This window comes from Pristis pectinata, chromosome 12, assembly GCF_009764475.1.
Source record: "Pristis pectinata isolate sPriPec2 chromosome 12, sPriPec2.1.pri, whole genome shotgun sequence".
NCBI lineage: Eukaryota > Metazoa > Chordata > Chondrichthyes > Rhinopristiformes > Pristidae > Pristis > Pristis pectinata.
Genome location: NC_067416.1, coordinates 15,212,172 through 15,239,840, shown reverse-complemented (window position 1 = coordinate 15,239,840; position 27,669 = coordinate 15,212,172). Strand labels below are relative to the sequence as shown.

At 39.2% G+C, this 27,669-nt stretch overlaps 1 protein-coding gene across 1 annotated transcript in view; it reads left to right on the top strand.

Moving 5' to 3' along the window:
* The first annotated feature begins 215 nt into the window (after positions 1-215).
* trub1 (TruB pseudouridine (psi) synthase family member 1) overlaps positions 216-27,669 on the top strand; it is a 39,979-nt gene continuing 12,525 nt past the window's right edge. The window contains exons 1-4 of the mRNA XM_052027502.1: positions 216-474; positions 4,524-4,619; positions 5,711-5,766; positions 25,988-26,069. Coding sequence (XP_051883462.1) covers positions 342-474; positions 4,524-4,619; positions 5,711-5,766; positions 25,988-26,069 — 367 coding nt within the window. The 5' untranslated portion in view covers positions 216-341. The remainder of the gene's footprint in view (positions 475-4,523; positions 4,620-5,710; positions 5,767-25,987; positions 26,070-27,669) is intronic.

Genomic DNA, 27,669 nt, shown 5'->3' with positions numbered 1-27,669 from the left:
TCTACGTTGAAGATGCATTTCACTCTGTGTTTCAATGTACGTGTGACTAATAAAGAAATCTTATTTTAGACCTGAAAGGTTAACTGCTTCACTTTCCACAGATGCTGCCTGACCTGCTCAGTTTTTCCAGCATTTTCTGTTTTTATTTCAAATTTCCAGCAATTGCATTCTTATTGTCATTTACTGCTGGATCTGAGTTTGAACGCTGCACTGCAAAGCACAGGGACACGATCCCTCACCAAGTCCTGGCCTCCTGCGCACTTGGGACTACAACACCCAGAAGGCAGTGGGGGCCAGGCCTTTTTGATGACGTAAGAGCCTGCGGACGGAGCCCGGGCAACATGGCGGGGAGCGCGGCGTCGATCGGATTGGCCGAGAAGCTGCAGGGACTCAACGGGCTCTTTGCAATTCACAAGAGGAAAGGCCCCACTTCAGCAGACGTGCTGAATCTCCTGAAATCCAAGCTTTTAGAAGGTATACACGTTTTATTGCAGCTCCTGATCGCCTGGCGAAGCAGCTGTGACCCCGGGTTTGCAGCTGAAATAAAGGTGGAGAAGTCACTTGTCATCGCCTGACGGCCATTTCAGTGTCCGGGGCGGACAGCAAACGTTGCCCGACCTCGGGTGATCCGCGCTGCAAACGGGGACATGGATCAAGTGAAAACCGCAGATGCTGGAAAACCTGAAGTAAAACCAGAAAGTGCTGGGAAAGACTCATCAGGTCGGGCAGCATCTGTGGAGAAAGGAACTGAGATCACCACCTCCCCTTCCGGCCTGCCCATCACCCACACCTTCCTCCCTCTGGTCCCCCACCTCCATTCCATGGGTCTAGTGTCCTATCACATTCCATCTTGTTCAATCAACCCTTTGCCTCTTCCACCTAGCACTTCCCAACTTCTCACATCATTCCCGCTTTCCCCCACCTACCTACCTTCCCCCCCACCTACCTACCTTCCCCCCCTCACCTGTATGCACCTCTTACCTGCCACTCGTGCTCCTGCCCCTCTCCCACCACCCCTTTTATTCTGGCTTCTGCCCTCTTTATTTCCAGTCCTGATGAAGGGTCTCGGTCCGAAACGTCGACTGTTTATTTCTCACCAATAGATTCTGCCTGACTTCCTGAGTTCCTCCAGCGTTTCGTGTGTGTTGCTCTGGATTTCCAGCATCTGTAGTCTCTCTTGTGTCTCAGCTGATGTAATGTTTCAGGTTGATGATCCTTTGTCAGAGGAATGAATCAAGTCTGCAATCTATTATTAAATAAGTTTAGGAATTGGCTGGTTCTTGTTTTAATATCTTGAATCTTCCCGTTAGGAAGAGCTCCATAAGTTACTATTTTTGTTATGAGGTGTTAGCTTTATTTCAAATATGTTGTGGAAGATATTGTACATGCCCCATGCGGAGGATTGTTTTTTGTTAAACATTTTCAGTTATTCAGATTAATTTCTAAACTGGTGAAGACGCGCAGAAGTTCACTGCACAATGTGATGACAGTGAGCTGTGCAAACTAGGATGGCTTCAGTTTGATTAGGGTGAGCTGATTTTAGTCAAGAAACTTTTTTGGTTGCTTGACTAAATTGGTCAAAGTACCAGTTTTGATCATTTTAGTAATTGTTGATAATGGAGATGTAAAAGGATGGATAATATTGCAATTTGTTCTATTCAAGGACAAAATATTATAGATTAGTGGGAACCTAGGGCAAAGAATAAATTGCTGGAAGAACTCAGTGGGTCAAGCAGCTTCAGTCAAGGTAAAGGGATGGTTGACATTTTGGGTTGAGACCCTGCATCAGGACTGAGAGTATAGAGGGAAAATAGCCAGTATATAAAGAGGGAGGGGTGAGACAGAGGCTGGTAGGTGATAGGTGGAACCAGATAAGGGTGGGGAGGCAGAATGATAGACATTATGATGGAAGAAATACAGATAGATAAGTATGCTGGTGATGGGCAGATGGAACCAGGTAGGAGAGGGTGAAGAGTCTATGTAATGGGGGGTGGGGGGAGCTGGGGGTAAGGATGGAAAGGTGAACAAAGGGATAGAGAATCTGGGTGGACTGTTGGGAGTGGGAAAAGAATACAGGGGGAGTGGGTTACCTGAAAATGGAAAACTCAATGCTTGTGCCATTGTGTTTAATGCTATGCAAGTGGAATATGAGGTGCTGCTCGTCTTGTGAGTGTTTGACCTCACTATGGCAGTGGAGAGTGCTGAGGACAGACAGACAGCCTCTGTCTCCACACTCCCCCTCCGCCACCTGCTCCATCTACTCATCATCTTGTTCCACCTATCACCTACTAGCCTCTGTCACATCCCTCCCTTTCACTTCTATATTCAGCCACTTTGTCATGGCTGTTCAGGTAACAGAAATTCACCCTTACTGAATTCACAAATCACTACCTGGAAATTTGAGATATGGAATAATATTTGCTCTCATGGAATTTATGTGGGGGATAAAAAAGCAAATAAAAACACGAAATTAAACTTTTTTCACCTCACCTCACATTTCTTGACATATATGCAGATGAAGCAGCTTTGCATTATAGAAAAATCGTGATACAGACCATTTTCTCAGAATGCAGCTCCACCTCCATTCCCCACCCACCTTCCCCAGTGACGAGTGTCGCCACTACTGGCTTTCTTCCCTTTACGCTCTCAGTCCTGATGCAGGATCTCGATCTGAACATTGACCCCCTTGCTTCCACAGATGCTCCCACTGAGCTCTTCAAGCAGCTTATTTTTTGCTCCAGATTCAAGCATCTGCAGTCGTTTCTGTCTCCTAAAAACTAGTGTATATTGGTCATCATGGTGAATTTCAGGAGGTTACAAAGATAGGGGTTAGACCATGGAAAGATTTAAGCACAATGGTTGAAATTTTAAATCTGAAGCTTAGGTTCAGAACACTTTTCCTGAATCAGTAAGGAAAGAACCGGTATTATGTAGATCGTTTTATGACCTTGAGACATCTTAATGCTCTACAATCAATGAAGTACTTTTGATGTAAAACCAAAACTGCTCAAGTACTTAGCAGATCAGGCTACGTTGGTGGAGAGAGAAGCAATTAACAGTTCAGGTTGACCTTTGTATTGAAGTGCCATTGTTGTAATGAAGAAAGTTGCGGCTTCCAGTTTGTGCACTGCATGGGCTCAGAAACTATAATGAGCAACACACCTAGTTCACCTCTTCGATAATATAAACTGAATACTTGGTAGAGGAGTGGGGGAATGACTTTGCTCTGGCAAGCATATATTTTTCAAACAACATAATTACAACAAATTATTCATCATTTTATTTATATCTGCAAGCTTGCTAAATATAATTTGACTGCTGCACTTCCCAATGTTACATCAATTCAGAAGTACTTAATTGTGTGTGAAATTCTTTGGAACAGAACAAAAGGATATGTAACTGCATGTTCTTTTTAGTACTTTATCAGCTGATAATGTATAAACACAAAAAAGCCCTGAAATGAATATGATGCTTTAGATTCCCCAAGACAAGGTAAATATTCATATCTTAGCTGATTTCTGATGTGAAATTATTTGTTGTGGGAAGTTGAGGGAGAATTCGTGGCTCTGAATAAGTGTATATGGCTAAGGGAGGACCATCATCAGTACAAAAGACATCCAGATGTCATTGGCATGACATCTGGCATTGGTTTGACTGGAGAATATAATTTAGAGCAAGTGTCATGATGACCACATAGAGTGATTGACACTTGAATTGCTCGGATAGTGAAGGTGAAACCCTTAGAATTTTCAGCTTACGGTTAGCTGATAGGGGAGCTACTTATTTCCTTCATTGATTGACCTAAAAAAGGTTGAAAAGCCTCAAACATCTGAACTTTGGGATGCACATTATGTGAATGTCAGGAGGACACGATCAAACTTGAGTGTGATGCATTTGCAGTTAACTGCTTTTTGGTATTTAGTACTGCCATTGTGTCACGGAAATTGGAAGCTGTGGTGAATGAGAAGCCATTGCAGCATCATAATTGTAAGACCCTGCTGTCAGGTTGTCAGCTGATTTCAGATCAAAATGGCAGTTGCCTTTGAGATTTCACTGTTTGGATGTGACATTCCTCCTTATCTTGAATCTGTCCTTTACTGGTGCATTTGTTTTAAAGCTGTGTGATGCAGATTGTAAGTCATGATTTTTTGTTTAAAAATGCTGTTCATTGATGTTATAGTTAAAAGTCTCACCTTTTTATATTGTCTTATTCTTTACAGAGGACATCATAAACTGCAGAGTAACTTTTGCATCTGAAAACAAAACAAATTTTTATTCAACAAATTCCAAAAAATGGTTTGAACAAAATACAAAATAATTGAAGTAAAAACAGAAAATGCTGGAAACACTCTGCAGGTTAAGCTGAATGATTTTCAGCATGTGCATTTTGTTTAATTTCAATTTACTACAAAATTGTTGAAGCTATTTACAATGTCTTTGAACCATAATTTAATAAATCTTCAGCAAAATAGTGCTGTTTGGAATTATGCGATCTGACATTTTAATTGTGCTGCATTAAACAGAAGCTGGCATTAAGCAGCATCCAAAGAAGAGAAAGAAACAAGTTCTGAAAATGGGACATGGAGGAACCCTTGATAGTGCAGCATCAGGAGTACTTGGTAAGAGGCACTTAAGAATGAAGGAAAAGTGATAGTTTTTAGCTGCTTTAGGTGTTGTTGCCACACGCAGTCTTATCCTCCTGCCACCTTTGAAATTGCTCATGTGTGTCCCAGAAGATGCATTACACTGAACTTTTTGCTGTCAATACTTGCTTGCTCTGCTGATCTTAATTCGGGCTTTAATAGCAAGCAGTATTCATCAGTGTGGCAGGATCCACTTCTTGATAAGCCAACTGGTTGTGGTACTGGCTGATAACTTACTTTGTTTTTTTTTGATGCAAAGAAGTGAAAAGCAGCTGAACCAGGCATCCTGCAGATTTAAAATTTATGTAGTTTGGCAGCCTTTCTTGTGGCTTAGAATCCCACTTAGGCAACCCCCCCATTATGGGGGTTGGGGAGGGGAGTGTTGTGTTCCTAGAAAATGGTCTGTATCACGATTTTCTGAAGCACGAAGCCAGTCATCTGCACATGCTTCAAGAAACGTGAGTTTGAAAAAAAAAATGAATTTTGCGTTTACTTATTTACCTTTTTACACATAAATTCTGTGAGAGCGAATTTTATTTTGTCTCTCAAAATTTTGGGTGGGTGATATGTGAATTCTGTAAGGGCAAACTTCCGTTACCCAAATGGCTGTAATGCAGGGGTCACTTGTATTCCAGAATTGTCCTTATCGCATTCCTCTCAATTCCAACACAACAATGAATTTTTGAAAGTTGGTTGCAAAAACCTCATGGTTAACTTTTCCTCGGTATTTGATATAAAAGGATCATCTGCATTGCCTGCTTCTTAATCTGTATTTCCCATGATTGAAGTCTGAATTGCACACTGTAATCCAGATGAGGTCCAATCAGTGAGTTAAGCACCAACAATACAACTCCCTTTGATTCATACTTCATCTTTTTGGTAACTGCAGCTGAGCCCTGGGCTGACGCTTGGAAGACTTATTTATCCATTATGGCCTCAGGATCTATTTCCTGATCAGTATGCTGCACCACACTTCTAGCCATTCCTGTTTTCATTTCAGATTTGCTTCATTTCTTTCTATCTTCACGTGTTAATAATTACTGCTTTCCTTTATTATTTGACTGTAGTGGTTGGAATTGGAAAAGGGACCAAAATGCTCAGTGGAATGTTATCAGGCTCCAAGGTAGGTGCCATTGTTTATGAAGGATACAGCTTGTTTCAGACTTCACTGAATCAGAGGATTCAATTTTTAATTCTCTGTAAAATGTACTTCTGCAAAACTAGTTTATACTTCAAGTATATTTGGTTGTCCTGCTTAAAGAATGGTTTTTTATTTAATAATTGTAAATGTATCAATATAGCTAGCAGTTTAATTAAGCTGTGACATTAATATGTAATATTCATTGAAGCTTAACTTAAATCATTCGCATATTATAGAATTGTTGTCGTACGTTCAAACACAGGTGAATATATGTTTTTTTGTTTCCTGGACAGCTCCTGTGGAGCAAGGGTTGCAGGTTAGTGGCTGGAGGAGCAATGGGAAGGGAATGGTGAACATGGGGTGAGATCAGGTCATGAAGGCTTGTTTGGTTGCAAGTCCCTTTCAGCAATTACTATTGTTCCTTCCATATACCTGTTAATGCTTTATATCTTAGACATAATTTGTTTTCCTTGTCGCATTCAGTTTATCTTTGTTTTGTGCCTATCAATCCATTGGTGCTCACCCATCCTTGCCACTGCCATTCCCAATCGTTACAAATCCACTGCAATTGCTTAACTTATCTTTTGCACTTGATTATTTTCCTCCACGTTGATTCTTTTCTCATTCATTTCCCTGTTATCCCTTCCTCCATTTTCTGCCTGACAGCTTTCCAGTAACTCAGCTCTCCCAATCAAACTCTCTACCTTTTCACCTCATTAAGCCATCTATCAGCCTCAGTACCTTCCCCTTTCATCCCTTATTGTTTGCAGCCTTTTTCTTAGATACATCTTTATTCCCCCATTTTCCATTTTGCCTGACTCTCCCCATTCTCCCACATTATCAGAAATACTGCAGGCCATTTGGTGACAAAGAAGTGGAAAAGTTGGGGCTGGCAATAGTAAAAGAGGCAGCATTTGGCAAGTGAATTCAGTGGGTCACACTAGCTATGCTTTTTTTCTGCACCAATGCCCTGCCAGAATCTGAACAATGCTCCACAGGTACAACATCACAGAACAGCATCTTTTTTGCTTTCTTAATGAACTTCCTGTGGCCGCTGACCAATTTTCCAATTACACCTTCCCACATAGCTGTCATAACAAGGTGTATTTTTTATGATCATCTTGATATCTCCATTAAAGTAGATAGTGCTGTTTGAATTTGTATCAAGCAGAAAATTACTTGTCTGCTGTTTAATTGCCAAGGATATTACATTGGGGATGCAGTGTTTGCTGAACATCAATGCCAGGACGTCACAATGTTGACCCTTGTGGTGCTACCAACAAAGTAACACATTAATGACAGTATCTGCTTTCCTGGGGCCACCAATGTCTCAAACCTCATCCTCACCTCACTGGAAAATAGTCATTTCCATAGGACAATTAAGTCAGTACTTCAACGTTGCATGGGTTTAATGTCTGATCAGTTTATGGGTAGGCTTGACAAATAGCTGAGCCATAGATTTAATTGATGGAATCCTTGCTCCAAAATGAAGCTATCAATGGAGGTGCTGGGATAATAGTCAAGTGTGATAGTTAAATCAGATGGAGTATTCTATGGTTCTGTCTGTGGTTTCTGTGCTTTGAGACTGCCATTTTAGATGTGAATTTTAACTATCTTTCTGCAGCTGGTGCTTACTCCAGGCTCTGAGAGAGACTTTCAAAAGTCTCTGCTATAGTTATCTCAGAATAGAGGTTGTCAGTCTCAATTTAATTCGAGTCCAGGCCACCAAGGAAGAAGTGTCATCCAGTGCTCTGCACTCATTAGATGTCTGTGTTCCACATTATGCTTTGTAAAATCTTTGGAATTATCTTTAGTTTTAGTGATCTCAAAAGTTGACAGTCAAACAACACCACCTGTTTCCAGGTGAGAATGCACTGATGTTTTTCTTTAGACACTGATCAGTGTCAAGGTAAATTACATTGTTATTTAAAGATCAAACTGAAACATCTGTTTTTTATGTAAGTTATATTATTACTGTAACCACCCAATATCTCAGTATCACACATTTATTTGAAGCTACACAAAACAAAAGTGTGCCTTTCTTTAAGTGCCCTTTGGAATGTTCAGCTTGTTGGTTGCAATAAAAGTTCATGTCAGTACAGGAGGTTGATAATAGTGAATTGCAATTGCCACTGTATTCCTTTGTTAACTTTTCCCTTTCAGTTATGTTTGCTCTGAAAAATGTCAGAAGAGGGTTCAGAAACTCATCTTTTGGCATTGCACCAGGTGCCTATGTTGTGATTAGGACTCAGCAGTGTTTGGTTCCTTCTCGAATGCACTGAGCCAGTCAGTAAATGCTGTGCAGGAAATAATTTTCTAATCTTCCTTCTTAACATGTTTCCTTTTGTTGTAAATCAAGCATAACTGATAAAGAGAAGAAAAGACTACCTCGGGCAGTCCTTGTACAGAGTACTTATCCACTGGATTAATAGATATATATCATTTCACTGCCTGCAACATTGATCTCCCCATTCCACTGCTCCAGACTCTGCAGTATTTTAAATTAAATTTTCCATGCTGGAGTGAGGATTGTGACTGATAGGGCAGCTCCCTGGAGGGATGAGAGTCTCGAATCTCCTCAAAGATGGGGCTTCTGTCATTGAAAGCTTTGATAAAGAAATTGCCATACATTACTAGAAAGTGAAGGTGGGGAGAGAAATGGAGGAGTGCCTTATCTGCCTTGTGTATGCAATATATATTTTCAGAACAATTATAATCATTCGGATTGCAACGTGCATCAAAATGACATATTGTTGGAAAACTAATGCACTTCTTTTTTGATTTTTTAGCATCTTTATTGCACAGAAGGTAGCCTTACATTGAGACAGATTTTTTTTGCTGTATTAGAATAAATTTCTGTACTTGAAAGGTTAATTTTGTAATTTTTTTTTAATTATATAGGGTTTGCTGTGAGATCACAAGTTACAAAAGTTGTGATTGAGTGGTCAGCTACCCTATTTAATTTTAAATTTTTAAATTTTATTTACAGCGTGGTAACAGGCCCTTCCGGCCCAACGAGTCCGTGCCGCCCATTTTAAACCCAAATTAACCTACCTGTACGTCTTTAGAATGTGGGAGGAAACCAGAGCAACCGGAGGAAACTCACTTGTCTTAGAGGACAAATGTATTAAACTATTATTAATTTGTCATGTTGGCATTGCATGTTTGTAAGTCAATCTGTTGGTTATCTTAGCATTAACTACTCAACCGTGATGCGGTCAAAAAGAAAAATGATGGGGAGGGCCATAAATGGGCTGCTCTGATGCCTCCGGTCAATATAATTGGTACAAATTGGATTTGATGCTGATTGTATGCAAGCTAGTGGCTGGATGGTGCTTGTACAGTGGGCAATAGTGAACTCAGACTTCAGAGGTTGAAGATAAAGAGGAAGGATGAAAGTGAGTATTTTGTGGATTTCATCTGAGGACAGTTTTTGGCCTAGATTGTATCACCTTCACTGGATTTTGCACTTTGGTTTCTGTGCAGCTCTTGAATTTCCAAAACTTTTGACAGTGCAGTATTCTGGAATAGGACGGATATATTTAAACTTTGCTGTTTGTTCTGCAATTTGGTCGACAAACGAGCAGTATTAGGCTCAGCAAATACAAGGGTCTGCAGATGCTGTAATCTGGAGCAAAAAACAAACTGCTGGAGGGACTCAGCGGGTCAAGCAGCATCTGAGGAAGGAAAGGAATTGTCAACATTTTGGGTCAAGATCATGTATCAGGTCTGAGAGTGGAGGAGGAAGTTAGCCAGTATAAAGAGGAGAGGTGAAGGGTGAGACAGGGGCTGGTAGTTAATGGGTGGACTGAGGAGGGGTGAGGGATAATGAGCAGCAGAAGGAGCCAGGTGGGGAGGGGTGGGATGGAGTTGGGAGACAGGCAGGTGGGTGATGGGTGGAAGCAGACAAGGAAAAGGAAGGCAGATGGAACCTGGTGGGGGGATGGGATGGTGGTGGAGACTGAGGAGGCAATTTTTCCCCTCCCCCACCCACCACAGATGCTGCTTGATCTGCTGAGTTCCACCAGCAATTTGCTTTTGATAGTAGACTCAGGTTATGCACAGAATTAACTACTATGACCTTCAGGGCTTTATACATAGTCTTTTTAGTGATGGAATATGATGCTGGCGTTTTTCATTTTAGATCTATATGTGAATGAAGATCTGTGCAGCAAAACCTTTCTTGTTTTTTTCCACCTACAACTAATTCAGCTATACATTTCAAAGGAGTACAGAGAAACAAAGGAAATATCTTATGCTTGTGTTAGCTTGGAGGCATTGAACAATCTCTTTCTGTTTAAAATCCTGTGATTATGCTGCAAACAAATGAAGTCAAAATTACTTGGTGCCTGGATTTATGTCAGTCTGCTGAACATCAAAAAAAGAGTAGCTTACTTTTTTAATCCTTGACTGCTGACAACAATTTGTTTTTAGTGCATAATGGCTGGAGTTCCAGATTCAAATACAGTTCAAAATTTAATTCCTAAGGAGTTGAAATTGAAAAAGTAGTAACATCAAACCAATGTCCCTAGGTAGATTCCATTTTTAGTGTAGTCATATTTGTTTGTGATCACTTGTTGTGTTCAAACAGATATGGTAATGAATATCACTTTGGGTACTGTACTGGAAATAAAAACTCATCGGAATTAGGTACTGAATGTTATTCAGGTCATTGAGCCTTGGTGCTACATCAGAAGGTATAAGTCTGTCTTCCTAGACAGTAAATCTCAGTAGCATATATTCAGATTAACACTTGTCCAATGTATATTTGTGAGTTTATTGTGTCAGAAAGGAGTTGATTATTAGTGCTCACTCTGGGGACTTAAGGTTCAAAGTAAGTATACTCATATTTGTCAATTGGAGTTGGTTCTTTTGGACCAATGTTTTATTTTAAGGCCAGTCTTGAGATGATAGCCACATTATTTTTATGAAAATGTTCTCATTGTGAACTTCTTTTAAAGTGGCATTTCTCTGGGAAAGCTAGTAGCTAATTGTTTCTGGTATTCCCGAGCAGTTGCTTTGTCGAAATCCAGACAATTCAGTGTTGATTTATTGTGGTGTACATCTTAGAACATATTTCAGGGCCAACAATACTACTTTTTAAAATGTGCTGAAAGTAGAGATTGTGGTGCAGACAAAGAAATCAAATATGTATTTCCTGTCACAAAAAGATATCTGACACACCAAAGCTGCTTTTTTTTAATCAGTGGATAAAATGCATTTTTTGTTTGAAATGCTGCCACATTATTTTAGCTTACTGTTGGTCTCTGCAAAGCATGTTGCATTGCTTGCACAAGGTCTCTTAGAATCTGTTGCATTCTGTGTCTTGTGTGCAAATTTTCTGCCAGCTTTCCTTGCAGTTCCCAGAATTTCAGATGTAATTTGTTGGCAATAATAGACATTTTGGATGTCCTGAGGACATGGAAGATATATTATTGCAAGTTTTTTGTGTTTTCACATTTTTCCTGCCATACTCATGGGAATCCTTTGGTTGTGCCTCCAGTGATCCAACCGAAGTTAAGAATCTGCCATGAATGTGAAATCTGTTGTATCCATAGAAAATATATTTAAAACTGACATGTTTTAAGGCTTTACTTCACAATGGCATACTCTTTTCCCCTTCGGACATAAGTTGTGATTCTTTTTGCCTTTTCAGTGGAGACTGTAGGATGTGCTCCAAAGATGAGATTGTGGTAAGAGGAGTAGAGATGAGGGAGACTTGGAAGCAGGCGTGTCAGTGGCAGAGAATGTGCTGGATGAGTGTATTTGCTTCATCATCATACTCCTGAGGGCAGAATTTTCAGTATTATGGATTCATGCTGTAGCTGCTGAATTGGTGGGAGAGGGAAACATTACTGTCAAGTGCCTGTATGTTCTGTGAAGGTAGGAGTTTACTCTCATCTGCAGCTACGTTGGTGTGTTTGTTAATAGTGTTCACTTTATTCTTCTGCAGCCTGATGCACTGGCATGAGATGAACTCAAGAATAAAAATAATAGAATCTGGCCTCCTATAAAACTGTATATCATTTAATTTGATTAGCAAAAGAATTTCCAAACATGTACAGGATTTTAAGTAAGTGGGATATTTGATAAGCCTACAGAAAATACATTAACAGCAGGTGATGTACATTTATGGCTATTTGCCCATCTTTACAGAATGTACCCTTTTGAAGCTCTTGTGTTTATGGTTGGGGATTGTTTTATAGGACTCTTTCAAAGTGATTATAATTTTGAATATATTCAAATGTTGACAGTTGTTTTTGTGAACATTTGGAAACTTACTCTGTGAACAGCTGCCTTCTATTTGGAAATCATATTTTAATGTTTATGCAGCACATTGATCTGGTACATCAAAAACAGATGTTAATATGCTTAGTGTGAATTCAGAATTTTTTATAATGCAATCTACAGATTGTTTTTGTCCTTTCCTCCTGCACAGCTTCTTCACAGTAATACTGGATTCAGTTTTGGTCTGCATTGCCAGGGAAGAATATACCAGGTTTGGAGTGAATGCAGTGTAGAGCACCAGAGTGGTTCCAGAGATGATAGAATGAGTGAGGATGTTTTCCACTTATTCGAACTAAGGACAGGGATGTCTAAAGTATGGCCTGTGATAATCCTTGTGGTTTCATCTCTTGAAGCACAGGCTTGACTATTTTATTATGTACAAGGCCCTTGACGTCAGTGGTGTCCCACCATTGCAAAGAGTTGAGACCACAGAGGATGTCTGTTGGGGTGAGCGTTGCTGGGTGGGGTCAAGATAAAAGATCTCATGGAGATAAGAGTGTGTGGAATTTCAGAAAGAACATAAAATTTTGTTGGCAGGGATACCGTCAGAGAACGACAGCATCAGGAGGGAGGAGCAATTAATCAAGAAGCCTACATGGAGGAAGCTTTGTGTCTTGTACTCCATGGTTGTGGATAAAGTTGAGTCAGATGCTTTTCATTAGTGAAATGAAATGAATTCTCTCTGCTGTTTGATATCACTGTGTATTTAAGTGGTGCTAACAGAACACATGATCAGAAGTGTCGGCAAAAGTTTCAACCAATGATCTGCTGTGCATGCAAACTGTCTTAAAGCACAATTTTGTGCACCACTCGTTTATAACAATACTAGATAATCTCATTGAGAGAGCAGAGTTGCAATACAATGCTTGTGTCACTTAATGCAGATGAGAATTTAAAATCTTTTTCATAGTCCTTGAGTATGTTCAAGGCTGAGAATCTTTGGTATGCTACAGAAATCAAAGGATTGGGTGGGAAAATGAAGCTGAGGTACTGTTTCAGCACTGTCACGTTGAATGATAGAATCGGCTCAAGGGGATGAATGGCCTACTTCCATTTCTTATGTTATCAGTTACCAGTGAGGGCATGGGGATGCACTGGTATATTTTATGAATAACCTGTGTGTCAACCATAAGATTCGGCTGTGTCATGCTCCCTATTTCCCCAGCTTCAAGAGTTGGTTTTCACAGGGATGTGGCATTAAGCTGAATTCCAGAGCCTGAACTCAATTGCTTAGTTTTCTGTCGCTCACTTGGCTCTCGTAGAAGCTTGTCAACTCAACTGAACTGCATTTTCCCAGGCCATCCCCAATGTAGTAATTTAGCAGATGAATCTTCATTTGGTCTGTAAATTCTGACTTTCAATCTGCAGTGTTTTAAAAACCTATTTCATCAAACTGACTTGTTACTGAAATTCTTATGAGTTCTAAACTCTGAAATCTATTTATTTTGGGAAAAGTCCTCAAATCTTTGCTAATCTTGGATCAATACAGGGGTTGAGCATAGAATAGAGCTTTGGTTTTTGTAACAGCTGGATGTTGAATAAAACATGGCTATAGTAGTTTTACTTATGTCTAGGCTATTGCAGCTTCCCAAATTAAAATTTGCTTTTAACTGTGGAAGAATATCTTTGTTGTTGTTCTTGCTTTTCATCCAACACAGTCTTGTCTGTTTCGGCTAAGATTGAATATTTATGGTGTTGTTCATATGTCACTGTGTTTGTCATTATGGGAAAATTGTCTTGGTTAGGGAAGAATCGGTGACCTGTGAAAATTGAGTGCTGGTGTGTCTGAGTAATAAAAGCTATTTGTAGCCTTGTATTGTTATTCTCATCTGTTCAATAAAAAATGTGATAGTACACTCTTGTTCATTACCAGCTTCCTCCAAATCACTTCCAAGTAATAGAAATTAATTCTTTTCAGGTTTTCTAATGAAAGTATTACATATTTGTGGTGGCTTCAAAACTCATTCCATTTTTTCATGGGCAATGAAGAGTCCAGGAGTTCAGACAGTCTTTGTTACAAGACAAAGGCCCAATTAGAAAAGCTGTAAATGGCTAGCAGGCTAGTTGGCAGCATATTATCCTTGCATGTGTGACATCTAGATTTACTTTTGACACGACGTTGTTGTTGCACCCCATCCTGTCAAGATTAAGCTATTAAGATTTTTCCTCTGGAACCAGGCTCTGTAAATGTATTTTTATGTTACAGATTGTATTTCTAATAGTATTCCAGTTAGTGGATAAATGAAGCTAAAATATGTTAGGGAATTTGATTTCCCTTTGCATTGTTTCATTGACAGAATTTAGAGTCTCTTTAAGCTTGACTCGTGTCCAAGTTTCTTTAGTGAAAACTTGCCTTTTTTTTTAACATTTAATTGAAATACTTACCTCTTTAGTTGTGATTTTGTTTTGCTTTAGTGATGTACATTTGAATTGATCGGTTGTAATTATAGTGCAAAATTTCTAAACTGAAATGTGTTTTGATCTTTGTGCAGATACATGTATTAAATACGTATTGTTGGAAAGGTATTGAAAGGTCTTGATCTAAATTTCACATTTTGTGGCAATATTCCTTGACATTTCAAATTGTTTTTGCAGAGGGTTGGGAAAGAATTAATTATTTATTAGAAGTTGCACATGCTGTGGTTTGAAATTATAGACGTCATAAGCAAACAGCCCTTGCTGTTTCTGACTACATTTGCATTTGATAAGTCTTTGTGTTCTTAAGTAATATGGCTTCAGATGAGTACAAAGGATAAATCCTTTTCATTGTTGTCTTTTAAATGTGTAAAAATACATTGTTAGTTTTCCTTAGTTTTCACTTCAATATATTGTGTGCATCACCGTGTTTAAAATCTATAGTCCTTTTCTGTTGCTCATGGCAGATGGTTGATTGCCTCAATTCATCTTTCAGTTCCCCATGGTCGTTTTATAAGAGATTGGCCATCTTGTATGTTATCCTGTGTAAATAAATTTTTTGTGTTTTTTAATGACAAGTGATAAACAAGCTGCACACTGGGGTGGCTGTCCCTGTTCCATCTGCAAATAGCTTGAAGTGGGCATATCGCTTTTTACCCAGAGTCACATTAAAATTAAATTGTATGCAGATTTCTCACCATTTAAAGTTGCTTAGTTGTAAGATTTAATAACTAGATTTCTATTTTCCAATATATATCAATTCAAAATTTTAACTTCCCAAATAACTTTGAAATATCCCTAGGTTCTATTTGGTGGTGTAGAGGCAGGGGCATGAGTTTGCATCTCACTGTGGCAGCTGGGGTACTTAAATTCAAATAATTCAATAAATCTGAAAGTCTCAGTAACCGTCCGTAACTATGGAACTACAGGACTGTCATAAAAAGCCATCTGGTTCACTCGTGTCCTTCAGGGAACGAAATCTGTCATCCTAATGAGTCTGGACAGAATGTGACTCCTACCCAACGATGTGATTGACTCTTAACTCCCTTCTCACTTTGGGTATAAGCTAGTGACATCCATGTTCCATGAATGCATAAATTTAGAACATGATAATCCGCCATATTTAGAAGTTGAACTGCTTGTCTGCAATATGATGAGGTGGCGATAGATGTTCCAGGCAAATTAAGGACAGAATTTTGTAGTTAATTGTTCTTATTTTGAAATATGGATGCAATACTTGGTGGCATACATATAGCCATTTATGATTAAAAACTTTGTACATAATAGAGGGAGACAGTAATCTCTACCTTAAAGTGGGGACACTTGAAGAACTTTCTTACTTTCCCAGCACATAATCAGATCATTCTGGTTCTTCCGATGCCTGTGTGCTGATCAGCATCACTGATTGATAAAATTATGATATTGTATGAAAGACTTTCTAGTGCGATAATACAGTACATTAAGGAAATGTTTATTAACAGTTTCAGCAGCAGCAGTGGGTCTCTGTGAATTATGTTTTGCAGTTGTTCGTTTTTTAACCACTTGCCTCAATTCATCTTTCAGTTCCCCATGGTTGTTTATAAGAGATTGGCCATCTTGTATGTTATCCTGTGGAAATACATTTCTCGTGTTTCCCAATGGCAAGTGATAAACAAGCTGCACAGTGCAGTGGCTGTCCCTGTTCCATCTGCAAATAGATAAAAATAGACCCCTCCCTCCCTCCACCCCAACAAACTTGCTGTCACCTCTGCTTATAGACATAGAATGAGGTAAGATCAGGCTATTCAGCCAAATCAGACTGGGACAGTGCTTATGCAACAGTCTGTCTTCGCTCATCTAAATCTATCAGTACAACTGTCTTATTTCCTCTTGCTCGTGTTCGTCTAGCCTTCCTTAAATACATCTATTCACTTTAACCACTTCTTGAGATAGCAAATGCCACGTTGTTGTTACTCTTTGGGTAAAGAAGTTGCTTCTGATTTCCTTGTTGGATTTCTTTTAGTGGCTATTGTGTAATGATATGCTCTATCCCATATGTGGATACATTCTCTCTGCATAAACTCTATCAAAACCCTTCATAAATCTGAAGAGCTTTATAGGGTACTACTAAGCTGCCTTTTCTCAAGAGAAAAGAGAGCTTGTCTATTCATCCTGTTCTGATGTTACAACTGTGCATTTCTGGTATTATTGTCCTGAATCTTCTCTGCACCCTTATCATCGCCTCTGATAAGATAAGATCTTTATTAGTCACATGTACATCGAAACACACAGTGAAATACACCTTTTGCGTAGTGATTTTGGGGGGCAGCCCACAAGTGTCGTCACACTTCTGGTGCCAACATAGCATGCCCATAACTTCCTAACCTGTACTTCTTTGGAATGTGGGAGGAAACCGGAGCACCCGGAGGAAACCCACACAGACACGGTGAGATCTGTTTGAATTGTTGCAATATATGTTTGCAAAGCTTCTGGTAGCATTTTGTCTTACCTTCTCTTAATTGGTTTAAATACTGGGTGGCATCAAGACTGGGTGGAATTTCTCTCTTCAAGTCTGCAGAGCCTCTGAATGATCCTACATCTTGCATGTGTGGTGTTAATGATGGATAGATCCTTTCACCGTTTATCATGTCACTGGAATTTCTATCCTGAAAATGGGAGCATGGACTCTTATTGTGGCATTTTGCCTCACTACGTGAAACAGCAGATGCTAGAAGTACCCGTTATTCCAGCAGTACCAGTGGGGAGAGAAACAATTAGTGTTTCAGCTTGATGTCCTGTTATTAGAACTGAGAAAAGTTGCAGTTAAAACAAGTTTTAAGATGTAAAGAAAAGGGGAGGGATGAAGAGACCAAAAGTGAAGGTCAGATAGGGTGGACAGTTGGAGAAATTGAAAGACCAACGTGGTAATGGAGCTGGTGATGACATTAGTGAATAACAGAACATAACTGGAAGAAGTGTAAGTAGATAAAAAATCCTGAATGGTAGAAATAGATCATACGTAACATTCGTATTGCTACATTTTGGCTCAGTTTGTTCTGGCTGAAAGGATATATTTAAAAGGTTGCAACACGTTTTAAATTATAGCTTTTCCGATAATGAATTGCTACTTGAAAAGGACATTTACTGCAGATGAAGTTTCATTTTTTTCTGGCATGCTAATCTGAGGTAGTTAACATTGGGGCTACTTAAAGAAGAGTTACTACTCCACCTGAAGAAGATTGAGAAAATTTCAGAATTCAGCTAAAGCCAAAACATTAATAAAGGAAAACAATATAGGAGCGCTCTAGCAAGAATCCATGAAAACAGACTGTAAAAGCTTCTAAAGATAAGTAAAAAGAAAAGAAAATATGTGCTATATTAAAGAAAAGATGCGCTAAAGTTATTGAAGGATCGTGTGTGCTAAGGCGAGAAATTATATTGGATATTGAGTGCGATAGAGAAATAAAATATTTTGTGTCTGTCTTCATGGAAAGAGATGTAGAAACCCTCGCAGAAATATTGGAGAATTGGAGGTCTAGAGTGAATGAGGATCTCAAAGAAATTATCAATGGTCAAAAAAAAACATTGAAGAAATGAATGAGACTGAAGGACAATAAAGACTTGCATCCTAAGATTTTGAAGGAGATGGCTAGGGAGGCAATGGATGCACTGGTTGTCATCTTCTAAAATTCCATTGACTCTTGGAGAGTTCCCACAAAACTGACAAAAAGCAAATATAATCTGAGACATAATAGATTCTGCAGATGCTGCGATCTGGAGCAACACACACACAAAATGCTGGAGGAGCTCAGCAGGTCAGGCAGCATCTATGGAGAGAAATAGTCAACGTTATTAAAGAAAGGAGAGATGGAGGGGAAAAAAAAGCAAACCATAGAACAGTGGCCTGATATCAGTAGTGGGGAAAATGTAGGAATTGATTATTAAGGAAGTGGTAACGAGGTACTAAAAAAACAACAAAATTGGGCAGAGTTAACATGGATTTATGAAAGGCAAATAATGTTTGTCAACTCTTAGTTTTTTGAAATTGTAATTAGCTGAATAGATAAAGGGGGACCAGTGGATGGGGTGTATTTGGACTTTGAGAATGCATTCTATAAGGTGCCGTGTAAAAGATTATTTAACACTGTTAAAGTTCACGGTATTTGCAGTAATGTGCCAACATTTTTTTATGATAAGTTAGTGGATGGAAAATAGAAGAAATAAATGTGTTATTTTTGCTTTGGGGTGTGCAACCAGTGGGGATCCACAAGAGATAAGCTTTCAAAATCTATTTAAATAATTTGAATGAGGGGTTCAAAGTTTGCTGATGATACGAAGCTGTGTTGCAGTGTGGGCTGTGAGGCAGATGCAGACAAGACTTTAGAATTTATAGAAGAAATGACTGGGAGAGAACAAAACACATGGAATCGAAAGTAGAAAAATGTGTGGGCATGACTTTGGTCGTAAAAAACAGAAAAATTGAGTATTTTTTAAGTGGTGAGAAATTGAAAGGTGTTTGTGTTCAGATTGACCTTGATGTCCTTATACACAAATTACTGAAGGTAAACCAAGCAATTAGGAAGGTATTAAGATTTGAGTACAGGAGCAGAAATAATATGATCCAATTATATTGGGTCTTAGTGAGATAGGAATATTGTGTACAGGTCTAGTGTCCAAGTTCAACAGTTGATTCCTGGAATAGTGGATTTGTCATTTCAGGAGAGATTAAGTAGACCAGAACTATGTTGTACAGTTTTGAAGAATAAGAAATGAAATGTACAAAACTCTATGGGACCTGACTGGATGAATGTGGAGATGATGCTTCCCCTGGCCAGGGTTCTTGGAAGCAAGGGGCACAGCTCAAAATACAGGGTCATCCACTCGGGACATAGGTGAGAAGAAATTTCTTCACTCAGAGGGCAGTGATTCTCTACCCAAGACAGCGATGGAGGGTTAGTCACTGAGTATACTCAAGACAGATAGAATTTTAGGTATTAAGGGATTCGAGTGAAATGAGATTAGTGTAAAAAAGCGCACTTACGTAGAAAATCAGCGGCGATTTTATTGAATGGTAGTACAGGCATACGAGACTGAATGGCCTACTCCTATTTACGTTCTTATACTTTTGTCTCTGATGTATAAATTGTATCAGTTCATGTATGTTTCATTACATGACCTATCTAAGTTGTTTTGCCCATCAAATATCAGTTTTCTAATTGCCTTCCATGGTAGAATTCAGGCAGAGTCCTTGAAGATTTTCTTTATTCTTGTTCCCTAAGCTATACGTTTTGCTGCCTTGTATAATAGGTACTGTTAATCCCCATGGTTATTGCAGTTACGACCCAATTTCTCCCATATATACCAGGTTTGCAAAATAATGCAACATTGTTGTTTTATAACTGGCATTGCTGGAAGATTATAGAATATAGAAATCCTTTTGAAGCTCTGATGTAGGAGATGATGACCTTCCATGAAATTTCAGCCTTTTGGTTCTTCCAGCAGTGTCTAGGGTCATTCTGTGAGATATCTATTCTCATTAGCTTCTTTTCCACTTAAATTTTTATTGTTAGGCATCTAATGTTGAGGTCCATTGCAAGAGTTGTTTGATACTAGATTTGTTTCTGCATTAGTCTGTCATGCAAATGAAATACTAGACAATATGTGTTTAAGGTGACGGGGAAGAGTTTAAAGGAAATGTGCAGGACAAGTTTTTTCACACAGAGAGTGGTAGGTTCCCAGAACGGGCTGCCAGGGGTAGTAGTGGAAGCAGATATGATAGTGGCATTTAAGAGGCTTATAGATAGGCACATGAATATGCAGTGAATGGAGAGATATGGATCATGTGCAGGCAGAAGAGATTTAGTTTAATTCGACATCATGTTTGGCACATACATCGTACCCCGATGGGCCTATCCTGTGCTATACCGTTCTAAGTTCTGTGAAGTACATTAAGGCTTTTTGTTATCAATCTGTTGCTCTTATAATGCAGGTCCAGTGAATGAGCCACTACCCGAGCCAAAAAACTGGGTACAAAATGGAAAAATGAATTATCAGCCCTATTTCACGTATGGTGCCCCACATGCATTGATTTGCAGATTGCTTGAGAAAAATTGAGGCCTAACTACCATAATTTACATCTAATCATTTGTATATTTCAGGTCCATTAAATGCAGAAAATAAGAACTTCTGAGCAACTGATTAGGTTTTAATTGATTTGATCAATAGCTTTTATCTGACCATTTTCATCTCAATGAATGAAAGGCCATTACATCTAACCAATCCTTTGCAGTTTGTTACCTGGGGGAAGGGGAGTTACTGGAACTCTGCATGACTTTTTAAGCATATTTGTCCTGTTCACCAAACTTCAGAAAGTACATTAGGAGTTATTTCTATATGTCACCACTCTGGAAGATTCATTCTGGCTTTTAGCAGATTTGTTTTAATTCATGTTTTATTCATTATTCAGTTTAATAATTAATTACCATGAATATTCTATATATATATATATATATATATATTAGTAATTAGAAGTAAGAGTAATGCAGACCTAAGCAGATAATGTAATGAATTTGATGAAATTAATGAAAGCTCGATGCCACGAGTGGAACTTTAATTGGATTCAGACGAAAAGAGCTTTCTCCCCCATCCCTCCCTTTCACCAACAAAGGAGGTGAACATGTTCAAATAAATTACTAGTTAAAGCAATTGTTGATTTTAACATGTATGAATTGAATAAATCATGAAAAAGTTGAAATTGTAAAATTTGAAGAATGACAGAAGAGCAGATGCTCCACAGAATACAATGCTGCAGATTTTCAATCCCTCTCATAGCTATAAAGCTGGCATTGCAGATCAGCTATTGATTGTAAAAGCTGGACAGTTTCCTCCCCCAATCCCGAAGAATCTGACAGATGGCCAGATCCTGGATGGGGCACAGTTGATAACTGTTAAATAAATCAGATTTTGATAACAAAGGTTCTGCTTCAGTTGATTGGACCTCATCAAGAGAACTTCATTCACTTCTAGGTTCTGTAACTTGGAAGTGCCATATTTGATGCAATGGGTACAATGAAGACTTATCAAAATTATGCTGGGGTTGGAAGGTTAAATTATGAATCCAGATTACGTGAGCTAGGCATTTATTTTCTTGTTTATAGAAGTTTTGAGAATAATGTAATTGAACTGTTTAAAAAGAGGGACAGGCTTGAGATCGTTGGGGGAGAGATGTGGAATCTCTAAATTGAGGACAAATCTCTAAATTGAGGCACAACTCAGAAAGTACGTTTTCACATGGGGTTGAAGTGATGTGGAAGTTCCTATATCAAAAGCCGCTGATTATCCTCCGTTGCTCTCGGCCCCCTATCACTTTCTCCTACTCCTCCCCACTCACCTGCTTCCCCCCTCTCCTGCTCTCCCTGTCACAGTAGGGCTTCAGTGCTGGGGATGTTGGCATGGGAGGAAGTTGTGGATCCATTGGTTAGAATCACAGTTTGCATGGCCTTGTGTAGCAGATGCAGGATGTACAAGTAAATTTAGAATTGATCACTCTCAAATGATGGAGTCAAAGCTATTGTGAGTCCAAAAACGATCATGTATTATGGTTGCTGCTGCTCCCTGCTGTGTGGTGAAGGTGATATCCATTGTGTCTCAAGATGGATACCGCGCACCCTGTGATTCAGGGAGCACCTCTTTACCCATTTGGAGGAATGGTTGAGGCAGGTTCTTGTAATGACTTGCATGTAGCAGATAGTAAATAGCAGGGAGGCCCATCTGTAGTTACTGCAAACTATCTCTATCCCAGTTTCCTTTCTTGGATCTCTGGTGATGTCCTTGATACGTCCTCCTATTTCCATATGTGGGAATAAGGCTGCAAATTTCTGTTTGTAGTTCCTCTCCACCAAGTTTTTGAACATCAGTGGGAATATCATCTGGTTCTGAGGTCTTCCTGTTTTTCAGTTGATTTATGGAATTTTCAACTTCTTTTCAGTGTGGGGTGCCAGTGAGATTAGACCTGGCTATTCAAGTCAATGTAAAGTCACAGCTGAAGAGTTCTACAAATGATTTTTCCAACAGGCGCATTGCCTAATGACTGCCTCATTAGCCTTGATAAACCCTCCTCTGTTCTTGGCACTCAGTAGGGTGGGCCCCTGGGCGTTTGTGATGTAAGTGGTATTGACAGGACTGAAGGATGTCATGGTTATCAGCACATTGTTGGATCTTCTGTGTTCTTTGCATCTTCCATCTGTTATTTAGATCATGGATTTTTCTTGTCCCTCGGCTCTCAGGCGAGTATAGAACAGTTCATTTTCCCATGAGGCATGGGAGTGTTTCCAATACAAGAATGTCATAGATCTGCACTTAATAAGCTCCTGGATTTCCTAGTCATTTGCATTTAACCTAGCCTGGTGTTTACAGGTATAGAAGCTAAGAATCTCTTCACAGGTGTTAATTGTGGTGGATTGTGACTGGACTTCAGGGATATCCGTGCACTGTTGACACTTTGCAGCAGCTATTGTTTTGGGTTGTCAGCTTGTGTGTGAGGTGTTGTCTGAGAAGAGCTCCAAAATTGATTGTGTGGTGGCAACAGTTGTTGATGAGATCACAGAGTGGATAAAACAGTGGTCAGTCCAACATTCATTGCTTTCTGCTATGGCATGGCTAATGCAGCTTCTTTCAGGTCTCCTGGTCAGATGATGATATGTGGGCAACGAGGTCTTTTGCTTGTCTCTCCAATGAAACAGGATAGAAGCCAGGAAGATCACGGCAGTGGCTTGAGTTGCTTCCCCTGAATGATGGCAAATCGATTACCATCATCAAGCTTCATCATCAGGATTGAACAACCTGATCGCAGCACACTGAGAGACTATACACTCGGGCAGGCAGCTGCTGATTTGCCAAAGCTTTTGGAGAAGGCCATGGAGGGATACCTCCCAGACCATGGGCCTCAGACAGCACAGTCTCCAGGATTGTGGATGCATTCAGCTCCCCTCAGGCACAATCGAGCAGCCAGCCAAAACCTTTCCCAAGGCCTTGACCAACTGTGTACAGCAAACATATTCTCATGGTTTTTCTCAGGGCTGGAGACCAAAGGAGGACTCTGGGATGTCAGGGGGTGGGGGGTAGGGGGCAGTGTAATAGGGAGAAAAGGGGTGGAGTTGGAGAGGAGAATAAGGGATAGGAAAGGAAGGAGGGACCAAGTCATAGGGTGCAAGAGAGAATTGGGAACTGAGGGAGGGTGTGAGGATATTAGGATGCACAGAAGGAGAGGAGATTTGAGGGTGGGTGGTGAGTGGTGTGAGTTGGTTGTTCTGGACAAGAGCATCTATCCTGAGCGTGTGTGTGTCGTAACCTGATGGTGAAGGGAACAGAGGATCTGTTAGGCCAATTGCCAAAAAAAACATTGCTGCGATTGACTCTGGTTCTGAAGTTAGCTTGATCTGGTCACTGACCATGGGTTTGAGAAGAAAATGGTGATGTTGTTCATGTGTCGGGAGGCTTTGACCTGAGTGCCCGTGTGCTTGGTATTGTCATGCCTGATGGATTTGGCAAAAGGCTCTACACAACACACAAAGAAGACAGAGGAGTGGGAAGCTTGGCTAACTCCAGATTTGATGGGGTTGTATAGTTTTCTTTGCCAAGTGGCAATTCTAGATCTGTCAGCAGAGTCACTTTAGGATTTTCCCAGCTTGCTCCAAAATGATACCATTGGTAGGTCATGAGAGATCTGACAATAAGGATAGTGTTTTAATTATTTTGTTAAATAAAGGTGAATGCATTTAAGAACACATGAGTGACCTTGACTGGCAGTGTAATTGCTGTAACCGGTATTGTATCAGCCCAGTGACCTGGAGTATCAAAAATCTAGTAACCAGTGAATAATATTGGTAATATGATGAGTCACCTGTGCAACTTTTGGTGGTTAACCTTTCATCTTCATTTTAAACTTTAAGAGGAAAAGAAGATAATAAAGAAACAGAGCTGCAAATAACAACTGATCAAATGTATTCTTGTTATTTCGATATTAGGATTTAAAATCAGGTCTGATGTAGTGTTAATGTGGACTTTTTGCACAGATAAGCCTAGCTTCCCAGAGTCAGTAAGCACAATTATGCTTCAAACTAAAGCACAATGACACCATCACGTGTTCTGTGCACTGCCGGCTCAGACTTGCGTATTTACTTCACTTTGTTTCAAATTGCACACTTATCTTTTGCTGCTATTATGGCCTTTCAGCGATCAGCATGTTCTCCATAGCAATCTGCTGTTACCAGCCAAGGGAAATGGGGCTTTTCGTCGCTCTAATTCTCTGCCTTAAAGCCTTTAGTAATTGTAGAAATTAAGTTCAACTCTACGTGGCTTTCTAATGTTGTACTTTAAAAGATGATGGAAGATAAAATTAGTAGGATGAAAATAGGCTATAACTATACAGCCAAATATATATTCTAATTTTCAATTAATTTTGGAAGGTTGGGGTTTTAATAGCTTTACTTTGACACCTTTTTATGACACCTATGTTGAATGATCAGTCTTCAGTGTTTGAAATCTATGGCATTAATCTATATATAAAAGTACTAAGATAACAAAACTGTATGAATATTCATTGGCCATACGTGAGTATGTACATTTCTGTAGATGGTGGCATTGGAAACTGATACACTTTATAATTTATTGATATTACAATAACACTCGCTTTCAACTTTCCTTAGACCTTCAAAATGCAGATGCTGCTTGTATATTAATGAATAAAATGACTTCCCACTTTGTGGGCATTCACTGGCAAGGTGTATTAGCAGGCTGCATTCCATTGGGACAGCAGTTTGACCCAGTCTTCACTAATTTTGCAGATGGCTATCTGCCAATTGAATGCCTGTCAGACTCAGCATCTTTCAAAGAGACAGAAGCTCAGCTAATATCAGGGGAAATTTACATGAATTCACCTTGAACTACATTTCAAGTCTTACTGACTTCAAACTACTGGAAATGAGAAAAATATTCATGGACATCAATTTATTCAGTTGTCAAGTCCTGGATAAGGCAATTGAAAGCTTTGAGGAACAATAAATCAGATTACACATTGTTAAATGTATTTATTTAACCTCATTGTTTTTAACGTGGTTACTATTTGATGCATGAGAGAAATCATCATTTCATTCTTCAAATTAGTTGATCCACATTAATTGAACTTCCCCATAGTGTAATTAAATCAGAGAATTTCTGATTTAATTTTGTTAATCTGTGTTATCATTCTATTTTTATTAACAGCCTTTGCCAAATCAGCTGGTGGTTTAAGCTGAAAAAGACGGAAGATAATCACTGCTACATTCAAGTTAGCTGGACAAAGGATCTCATTTCATTAATGTTCTTGCTCAGTATTTCTCAGTGTGTCTCCTTGCAAGTTTTAGAACTGCTTGTGAGCAATGAGCAAGCACATAAAAATGCACACTACAAAGGAAAATAGATGGTGAAAATGTGTCAAAACAATTTCATGCTTCCAGGACTTAGCTGTTTGTTTTATTTTCAGAAATACACAACAGTTGGAGAACTTGGAAAGGCTACAGACACATTTGATGCAATAGGAATGGTGACAGAAGAACAATCATATGGTAAGAAAGTTTCAGTAAATCAGTGTATTTCAGTAATTCTCACTTAAGACAGAGTCATAGAGTAATACTGCACTGAAACAGGCCCTTAAGTCCATCATGTCCTCACTGATCATCAAGTACCCATCTATGCTATTTAACAGCAGTCCATAGCTTTCTATGCCTTAGTGATTCAAATGGTCATCCAGATATTTTTTAAATGTTACAAGAGTCTCTGGCTCCACTGCCTTCTTGGGCAGTGTGTTCCAGATTGCAACCACCCTCCAGGTGAAAAGATGCTTCCTCAAATCCCCCTAACCCTCTTACTATTCACCTTAAACTTGTGCTCTGTGATTTTGGACATCTCAATTATGGGGAAAAAGTTTCTCACGATCCATCCTATCAATACCTTCATAATTTTGTATACTTACCAGTATTATCTATGCTAGTCTTTTAAAAACTTTGATAGGTTTGGTTAATTTTGTACTTCAGAAGTGTACTGCAGGGATGTTTACAAACCTCCTCTCAGGTTAGCATTTTCTGCTTTTGAGGCAGAAGATTGTGGGTTCAATATGTACTTTGTTTGTAGTGTGTAAACAACCTGGGCCAGCATCTATTGTCTTCTAACATCTGTTCTCTAATTTGGTTTATCCTGAATAGTGTTTATTTTCATTCTCTTCTCTCCCACACTGAAATTGGTAGCCTTAACTTTGTGCGTTCTGTCACTGTTGAGCGCACTCTAGTACCCTGATGCTTTTTGAATGTGATTTAAGCTATGGAGTATGGGAGATTATTCTGATTTGGAAAGTCTCACCTGATCTTCACTGGACTTCCATACTGTGCATAGAGATAAACTGAGCAAGGTCAAGGTGACAGGGGAGATGTATTCAGTCCAATTGTCTTGTCTTTACTACCACTGTGGCTGAAATCTGCTGACATTGCAGTGACTGATAATAAAACTTGGGGCCCTTGCTATTTTTGAATGACTCAGTTCCACATTGTATACTGGCAAAAAAGTTCAATGGCATTTACCCAGTTTCTTACTGTAAATTTAGCAGGAACTCCTAGAAATGATGAAAATAAAATATATGTGAATAGTTGTGGAAATTTCATCCTTTTGTCATTAGCAATTGAGTCATGAGGGAGTTGCTACAAATATTTGATCAATTTAGTAATTTATTGTGAGGTATTTCATTACTGTGGAATAGGCAAAACCTCTTTCATTGTGAATATATGGAGACAATATTGGCCATTACTGTTTCAGTTCGACAAATGTTGATGTGATCCAGAATTACCCAATATATGATGGGTTCCACTATTCTGTATGAATAATTTTGTTAACAAACCTGTTGGTTTTAGAGATTTTACAGAATAATCTCCAGATTTCTGTTTTTAAATGTCCATTACAGATGTATTGTTGAGCATGTATTTTTTCTCTCTCCATTCTTCCCATCAACATGTACATCATGCTTTGCTGCATTACATGTCTGCCCATTCCAACAGCTGTATACACGCTCCTGAAGTCTTATTGCCTTCTTCAGAATTAACAATGGACATGAACCTGCTGGGAAATTCTTACATTTCCACTAGGAACTTGCACATTGATGATGAACCATGGTCCAGC